The sequence below is a fragment of the Leucoraja erinacea genome, chromosome 2 (assembly GCF_028641065.1).
Source record: "Leucoraja erinacea ecotype New England chromosome 2, Leri_hhj_1, whole genome shotgun sequence".
Lineage (NCBI taxonomy): Eukaryota > Metazoa > Chordata > Chondrichthyes > Rajiformes > Rajidae > Leucoraja > Leucoraja erinaceus.
In genome coordinates this window covers 81045045-81054715 of record NC_073378.1, presented here as the reverse complement: position 1 = coordinate 81054715, position 9671 = coordinate 81045045, and the positions used below count along the sequence as shown (strand labels likewise).

The 9671-nt window shown below is 41.3% G+C and overlaps 1 protein-coding gene across 1 annotated transcript in view; it reads right to left on the bottom strand.

The window, feature by feature from the left end:
* Positions 1-138: 138 nt before the first annotated feature.
* The window catches only part of LOC129711549 (adenylate cyclase type 2-like), a 262852-nt gene continuing 253319 nt past the window's right edge, over positions 139-9671 (bottom strand). Inside the window, 2 exon segments of the mRNA XM_055659237.1 lie at positions 139-758; positions 9060-9184. Coding sequence (XP_055515212.1) covers positions 606-758; positions 9060-9184 — 278 coding nt within the window. The 3' untranslated portion in view covers positions 139-605.

Sequence of the window (9671 nt, the reverse complement as noted above, 5' to 3'; positions counted from 1 at the left end):
GCAAGGTAAATGAGATCAACCTTAATGCATCTGAGCATTGGTTTATTTTTCCATGGAGCAACAACAAATGACTGATTCTGGAAATAGAAGAACATACAAACGTTTAATAAGTTATTATAAAACAATGTAACAATGCAAGACACATTTTAAAAACAGGTCCTTTTAAGTAATTCATTTCGAAAAGCAAAAATCTGTAGCTACTGAAAGTCTGAAATAAAAACTGAGAATGTTAGAATTGCTCAAGCAGCATCCGTGGAAAGAGAAACATGACTATGATGAAAGGTCATTGACTTGAAACATGATCTGTTTTTCTCTCCACTCATCGTGCCGGACCTGCTGAGTATATCCAGCATTCTCTGGTTTTGTATATAATTCAATTAGTTTGCTCAATTGAAGCAAATCAGGTGTCCACAGCACATGTGCAAGTTTCTAAATTGGATGAATTTAGATAGTAACACCTCTACATTTCCAAACATAGGCAACGTATGTGCAGCTAAGGATAGAATCAAACCTATGTACAAGTGGTGTTTATTGAGATTACTCCTTCAGAGGCTTGCCTTACTCTGCAGCTGAACATTTATTAATTGATGTTGCATCTTCATATTTCAGGTCACCACATTTCCTTGCGATAGTGATCGTGTCATCTCTGTGATTACAAAGTATGTTTTAAGTTCTCCTTTCCCTTTGACATTTATAATTCCTCTGCATGTACAGTTGTAGCCAAGAGTTTGTAAGATGTTACTTGTTTCTTCTGTGATCTAGAAAAGGTTAAAAATAAAGATAAAAGTTGGTTGTCAGTATGTTAATTTTCACTACATACAATGCATTCAGAAAGTATTCAGATCCTTCACTTTTTTCATATTTTGTTACGTAACAGCCTTATTTTGAAATGGATTAAATTCATTTTATTTTATCATCAAACTACACCCAATACCCCATAATAAAAGCGAAAATAGGTGTTTAGAATTTTTTGCAAAGTAATTAAAAAGAAATAACTGAAATATCACATTTACATAAGCATACAGACCCTTAACTCAGTACTTTAGTGAGGCACCTTTGGCAGTGATTACAGCCTCAAGTCTTCTTGGGTGACGCTACAAGCTTGGCACACCTGTATTTGGGTACTTTCTCCCATTCTTCTCTGCAGATCCTCTCAAGCTCTGTCACGGTTCGATGGGGAGCATCGATGCACAGCTATTTTCAGGTCCCTCCAGAGATGGTCGATCGGGTTCAAGTCCGGGCTCTGGCTGGGCCACTCAAGGACATTCACAGACTTGTCACTAAGCTACTCCTGCATTGTCTTGGCTGTGTGCCTTAGGGTGGTTGTCCTGTTGAAAGGTGAACCTCCGCCCCAGTCTGAGGTCCAGAACGCTCTGGAGCAGGTTTTCATCAAGGATCTCTCTGTACTTTGCTCCGTTCATCTTTCCCTCGATCCTGACTAGTCTCCCAGTTCCTGCTGCTGAAAAACATCCCCACAGCATGATGCTGCTGCCACCATGCTTCACCGTAGGTGTGGTATTGGCCAGGTGATGAGCGGTGCCTGGTTTCATCTAGATGTGACTTGGCATTCAGGCCAAAGAGTACAATCTTAGTTTCATCGGACCAGAGAATCCTGTTTCTCCTGCGTTTTGGCAAACTCCAAGCAGGCTGTCATGTACCTTTTACTGAGGAGTGGCTTCCGTCTCGAAGGTCTACAGACAATTCCTTCATCTTCAGGGCTTGGTTTTTGCTCTGACATGCACTGTCAACTGTGGGATCTTATATAGACAGGTGTGTGCCTTTCCAAATCATGTCCAATCAATTTAATTTACCACTGGTGAACTCCAATGAAATTGTAGAAACATCTCAAGGATAATCAATGGAAACAGGATGAACCTAAGCTCAATTTTGAGTGTCATAGCAAAAGGTCTGAATACTTATGTAAATGTGATATTTCAGTTATTTATTTTTAATTACTTTGCAAACATTTCTAAACACCTGTTTTCGCTTCTTCATTCTGGGGTATTGTGTGTAGATTGATGATTAAAAAAAGAATTTAATCAATTTTAAAATCTGAAATGTAACAAAATGTGGAAAAAGTAAAGGGGTCTGAATACTTTCTGAATGCACTTTATATCATGTTGTGCAATGTTATTTTCTTATGAAACTTGAATTGCTAACATAGTATTGTCAAATGTTACACCACAAATAACATGTTTCATATACAGTATAATCTATATCTATATATTTAGGTTTTCCATTTGACTGTCGACACTTACAAAACAATTTAGGGTGCTAAAAAGAGTTAAATGCAACAATAAGTTGACTACCACAATTCACCCTCAGAGAATTGTACTAAATTTGACTGGAGTCCAGTCACCACAATGAAATAAATTCAAATCAAGTCTATTCAATTTGAATTTACTGTCATATGCACATGTACGTGAAGTTATGGTGCAATGAAAATCTTGCTTGCAACAACATCACGGACAGATAGACTCTGACAACACATGTAAACATAAATTGTACATAAATTAAAAATAAATTACACATAAATTTCACACGACCGTGATAAGAAAAAGACTGGGCAAAAAACAAGACAGTAGTGCAAACCACACTTAGAAAAAAGTCCACGGTAGTATAAGAGATGGTTACACAGCTATGGGTGTAAAGAAAGTAGAATAGAGGTTAAGCAATTGGCCTTGAGGTGCATCTGTCATGTTTTAAGTGAACACCTGAAGAGATGTTGTTATTGATCCACACTGATTGAAGTTTGCTGATGAGGAAGTCAAGGGTTTAGTTGTAAATGAAGGTCTTAGACCTTAGTAATGAGTTTGGAGGGAATGATTGAGTTGAATCTAGCTGTTGTAGATGAACAGCAACCTGATGTATGTGTCCAGATAGTCCAGAGCAGAGTGGAGAGCCGGTGCCATAGCATCTGCTGTGACCTGTTGTGATGACATACAATTGAAGCTGATCCACGTAATTTATGAGGCAGGAGTTGATTTGCGTCATAACCACACTCAAAGCACTTCACTATAGTGGATATAGGTGCTATCAGACGGTAGCCATTGAGGCAGGTCACCATGTTCTTCTTGGGCATTGGTACAATAGATACCATTTCAAAGCAGGTGGCTATCTCAGACCACAAAGGCAGGAGGTTGGAGAAGTTCTTGAATTGTCCAGCCAGTTGGTCCACTTCGAGTTTTAGCATTCATCCAGGTACGCTGTCTGAGCCAGACACTTTGTGTAGACTCAGCTTCTTGGCGAAAGATCTGGTCAGCCTCAGACTCTGAGATGACGGTCACCACGAGCTGTGGGTACTGGTTTAACTGCATCATCCTTCTCCCTTTCAAAGCGTGTATAACAAGCACTGAACGCACTCGGATCTTTTTGTCAGATTTTATGACATCCACAATCTTTTAAGTATTTAATACTTAAAGAATATCTTATCCATCTTTGCATCCCATGTGTCTTGCTCTTTTTCTCTTTTATCCTCTTTCTTTCTTTCTTTCTTTCTGTCTATCTTTCTGTCTATCTTTCTGTCTATCTTTCTTTCTATCTTCCTTCCTTTTTTATCTTCCTCTAGGTACAAGTGGCCAACCATTAGTAGCTAATTGGAACCAGCTGTTCCCAATAAAGCAGGGGATTGGCCTCGGCTGGCCTGTCAGTCAGTGATGGAGGTCAGAGCAGCATTCAAGGGAGTGGGTGCTATCACACATCACCGCTCATCTTGTCCATGACACCATCTCTTGTCTTTGACTATATTCATATTGAACCATTGATTGCCCAGAATTTCTCCCCCTGGGCTTCATTGTTCAAGTGCTCCCCAACTCCTTCTTTGAGATCTGAGCTGCCCGACTTCTGCCTCTACTCAATTACAGGGTTTGGGCAATGGGTGAACAAAAAGATAAGGATGGACAAACTTTTATGGCACTACAACGGTCTTTGAGAAAACAATATGTTATGAAATTTGTAGAAAGGAACTGCAGATGCTGGTTTAAACCAAAGATAGACAAAAAAATTGGAGTAAAGGGCCTGTCCCACTTACGTGTCCTTGGCACGCAAATCACGCGACCTTGTGGTTGCGTTGAGGCGCACGGGCATCGTATGACCGCACGGGGCCGCTCCCACTGAGAAGCGAGGAGGGGTATGTAGTTTTGCGCGACATTGTGTGGGGCACCAAAATTTTTGTAGCGAATGAAATCTTCGCGCGCCAACGGCCTGTCGCGTAACTGACGGCCAAGTGGGAAAGGCCCAAGATAGTCACAAAATGCTGGACGTAACCTCAGCAGCAGAAGCAGGCAAACATCGCTGGAGCTCGGGCTGTGGCTGGGTGCCGTTGCGGTCTGGATCCAAGACTTCTACTTCAGAACGGGGCCAAGAAAAGAAGATATCTCGAAAAGAGTAACTCAGCGGGATTGCTCTCGCTCAATGGGTGAGTTTCGGGTCAAGACTGCCTTTCAGACTGAAGAAGAGTCTCGACACGAAACATCGCCATTGCTTCGCTCCAGAGATGCTGCCAGTCCCGCTGACTTACTCTGGCATTTTGTGTCAATCTTCAAATGACGTCACGCGCTCCAGGCGGCTGTGCGGTCAAATGAAATTGCGCGCGATCTTCGCGGGACCATCGCGGCTCAACGCGATCACGAGGTCGCGTAATTTGCGTGCCAAGGACACGTAAGTGGGACAGGCCCTTAACTCAGCGGGACAAGCAGCATCTCTGGAGAGAAGGAATAGGTGAAGTTTCGGGTCAAGACCCTTCTTCAGACCAGTTAGGGATAAGGGAAACGGGAGATATAGACGATGATGTAGAGAGATACAGAACAATGAATGAAATATATGCAAAAAAGTAACGATGATAAAGGAAACAGGCCATTGTTAGCTGTTTGTTGGGTGAAACAAGAAGCTGATGCGACTTTGGTGGGGGAGGGATGGAGAGAGAGGGAATGCCGGGGTTACTTGATTAGAGAAATCAATAGTCATACCACTGGGCTGTACGCTGCATAGCGAAATATGAGATGCTGCGTCCAATTTGCATTTAGCCTCACTCTGACAATGGAGGAGACCTAGGACAGAAAGGTCTGTGTGGGAATGGGAAGGAGGATTAAAGTGTTTAGCAACTAGGAGATCAGGTTGGTTCACGCGGGCTGAGCGAAGGTGTTCAGCAAAATGATCGGCGACGTATACGAGTCCACATCTTGAACAACGATACAGTAGATCTATTATGAAATCCAAATTATAAAAATTGGTTAAGTTTGATGACATATATTTTATTCTTTGGCACCATTTTTACTGTTGTCCAAATTTGGACATGGAAAGGCGACGTTTCAGGTCAGGACCCTTCTTCAGACTGATTGTAGTAGGGGGAGAAAGCTGGAACAGAGTTTGGGGTGGAACAAGCCAGGAAAAGGGGCATGAAACTAAATAATTAGAGGAATAGATGGGGAAAATGTAGGGTAAATAGAGTATTTTACCCAATATTTGATGAGTGGGAAGATATGAATTGCTGAGGACATGCCAATGATGTTGTTGACTTGCAAGAATGGTTTATATCAGTAGCATTTGTCAGAAGAAGTAATGAGTTTGAAAGAGGAACTGTGGTTAAGTGTCTCTGTCCTCCATTCACTCGTACAATCAAAGTGAACCATGCATGAAAGTATGCTGACTGCCAGTCTCATAATATCTTAGCACATTCCCCTTTCTCATTTTATTCTCTGCCTTGGAATCGTCGAAACATGATCGGCACTTTACCCTTTATGATCCTGGTTGTTCAATGTCATGTGAGCCTACCATGGTCTGACCATCCTGTCTCGTTCATAATGAAAGACACTTCCAGGTCTGCACAAGCAACCACAACACAAGCAACCACAACACATCTTTAGCAGGCAAAGAATGCCCATTTTGCTGAGTCGTAAAGTCACTGAAATGTAGAAAGTCAATTTACTCTTACAGAAAAATTAACAAACCCATCCCACTCACAGGGAAGAAGAGTGCAGTTGGAAGGTGCTAAATATTATTGCTATATTTTAATAAGTTTTATTCAACTCTTGCACGGTTGTGCTTCTAGTTTGTCTCTGTTGGTGAGATTCAGGGAACTTGGAAACTGTTTATGCATCATTAACATAGAGGTCGGTGGAAATTAATCAAAATGTTAATCAGCAATCTACTTCTCCTGTGGAATTTCCATGCGAGGAAACCGCATACTTTCGAGGCATGTTTGGAAGTTGGTGATCCCTTATCAACATTGAAACCCACCTGGTGCTACTATAGCCACGTGTGCATCCTGAGCACTTGCCTGCATTGCCATCTTGTGCCTCATGGTTTCATTAAATCATACAGTGTGGAAACAGGCCATTCGGCCCCACTTGCCCGCACACATCCCACCTGCCTGCATTTGGCCCATATCCCTCGAAATCTATCCTATCCATGTAACTGTCTAAATATTTTTTAAACGTTGTGATAGTACCTGCCTCAGCTACCTCCTCCGACAGCTTGTTCCATACACCAGCACTGTTTATGTGAAAATGTTGCCCCTCAGGTTCCTATTAAATCTTTCACCCCCCAACCCCCACACCTTTAAACTATGTCCTCTGATTCATAATTCCCCTGCTCTGGGTAAAATACTCTATTTACCCTATATTTTCCCTATCTATTCCTTTAATTATTTAGTTTCATGCGCCTTTTCCTGGCTTTGTTCCACCCCAAACTCTGTTCCAGCTTTCTCCCCCTACTCCAATCAGTCTGAGGAAGGGTCCCGACTTGACACGTCGCCTTTCCATGTCCACCAGAGATACTGCCTGACCCGCTGAGTTACTCCAGCATTTTGTCTTTTTTTGTAAACCAACATGTGTGCATTTCCTTATGCCCATGGAGCTGCCAGGTTGGTGATTCCTTGCTCTCCTGCTTTTCCCTTTCTTGTCCCCCCCCCCCCCCCCCCGCCCCCGATTAGTCTGAAGAAGGGTTTCGGCCCAAAACGTTGCCTATTTCCTTCGCTCCATAGATGCTGCTGCACCCGCTGAGTTTCTCCAGCTTTTTTGTGTAACCTGGTGATTCTCCTCGTTGTTTCATGCATAACAGTGACAAAAACAGTAACTTTAAACAGCAGATGAATGATCAAGTGCAGCTTATTGAATGATTTTGGTTGTACAAAACCAAAAACATTGTGGTTCTTTATATTACTCTTCCTGACTTGAGCCTTATGGATGATAAAGGAACGCTGAGAATACCAACCAATGCTTTTGTATGTCAGCAGTTAATAATGCATTCCAACAAAGTAACTGTATGAAAATTGGTAATGGTGATGCTACTGAATGTTTGGAAGAGATGTATGGTCTCAATTTCATTCACGTTCTATCCATATTCTACAGATTCCACCAGACCTGCTGAGTTGCTCCAGCACTTTATTTTTGCTCATACAAAATTTGACATTTCCATAGATTCACCACCCTCTGTCAAAATAAATAACTCCTTATCTCCTTTCCACAGGTATGTTCTTTTATTCCATGGCTGTGCCCACTGGAACTAGACTCTTCCACTAGTGGAAATATCGTCTCCATAACCACTCCATCCAAGCCTTTCACTATATGATAAGTTTCAATGAGGTCCCACCTCATCCTTCTAAACTCCAGTGAGTACAGGCCCAGTGCCAACAAATGCTCATCATTCATTAACCCAATCATCCCCAGGATCATTCTCATAATTCTCCTCTAGATCCTCTCCAATGCCAGCACATCCTTCATCAGAAATGGGGCCCAAAACTGCTCCCAATACTCAAAATGTGGTCTGATCAGGGCTTTATAAAGCCTCAGCATTACATCCCTATTTTTATATTCTAGGCCTATAAAAATAAATGATAACATAGCATTTGTCTTTCTTTCTACCGATTCGACTTGTAAATTAATCTTTGGGAAGCCTGCACCGGCACTGCCAAGTCCCTTTGTAACTCTGATTTCTGAATCCTCTCCCCATTTATAAAATAGTCTGCCTTTATTCCTACTACCAAAATGCATGACTGTACACTTTGCAATCCTGTGTTCCATCTGCCACTTATTTTACTCCTCTGCCAATCTGTCCAGGTCCATCTGCAAAGTTCCTGTTTTCTCGACACTACCTGCCCCTCCACCTATCTTCGTAGCATTCGAAAACTTGGCCACGAAACCTTCAAACTTATAAATCCAAATAATTTATATACAACGTGAAGAGTAACAGTTCCAGAACTCGTCACAGGCAGCCAACCAGAAAAAGCCCCCTTTATCCCCACACTTTGTCTTCTGCCATTCAGCCAATCTTCTACCCATGCTAGTTACAAGCACCTCAGTTTAATTTTGACCTTGCAACTTCAGACCTTTCAGCTTCCCAGATTTTAGTAATAGCGACTGTTCTCTCTTCTGCCTCCTGACTCATGTGAATTTCTGGCATGTTGCTGGGGTCACGGTGAAGACCAACGCAAAAAACATATTAAATTCATCTACCATTTGTTTGTTCCTTTTTACTATGATGATCCATCATCATTTTCCTGGGGTCAAATGAACACTCTTGCCTCTTTTTTACTCTTTATATATCTTTAAAAAAACTTTTGATGTCCTCTTATATTATTAGCTACTTTATCATCATATTTCATCTTTTCTCCCCTTTGTGCTTTTTTAGCTGCCTTCTGTTGGTTTTTAAAAGCTTCCCAATCCTCTAGCTTCCCGCTAATCTTTGTCATATTATATGCTTTCTCTTTTGCTTTTATGCTGTCTTTGACTTCTTATGTCAGCCAAGGTCACTTCATTCTGCCCTTAATATGTTTCTTTCGCTCTGGGATATAAAGATCCTGCGTCTTCCGAATTATTCCCAGACCCTCCTGCCATTCTGCTCCACCATCATTCCAGCTAGTGTCCCTTTCAAATCAACCTTAGCCAGCTCCTCCCTCATGCCTCTGTAGTTACCTTTACTCAACAATAATACCAAAACATCTGACTTCAGCTTCGCCCTCACAACTGCTCATTGAATTCTATCCTATTATGAATTATGAATCACTGCTTCCTAAATTGCATTCATTAAAGAACAACCAGGGAGAATTTTGATAAAACCACCTGTATTTTGCCAAGAACTCCAGTGCTGTCCATCCTGCTGGCCACATTGACACTATTTCCCCAAATATCATACTGTGGTTTCTGAGCTCCAATCACTCCAGCAATAACAGGTCCGTGGTTAATACCTGTTGGCAAATTTAATATTGTTAAAAATATTAAAACTTTGCAAAAAGTCCAAAGTAAGGTGTGGCAACAGCAGAATCTGATCAGTTCACAATAAAGGTCTTTGTACCCTCATAGTTATCAGGATGTAGATAAATAATTATATCACCATAGAAGTCTTGATAATATGACTTAAGTTTTAATTAATAGATTTTTTTAAACTTGTTTTTGATGGGGTAGATATTTAGAATTAAAATGCAACTTTTAAATGGAGGTGCAGGTTATATCTAGTCAGTGCTGGGAAAGTGGACAATGGGAAGACTACCTTTCTTCGGCAAGAGTAAGCTTTCTTCTCTACTAATAGCAGGTCAGAGTATGGTCAATGGCCATTCTGGTGGATTCAAAAGATGTCATGGATGCAATTCTTCACTGCTCCTTCATCTTTAAATTACAATCAAGTTGTTCCTGGAGTGGCAATTTACAATTATAGTGGCAGTAAAAGCATGACAT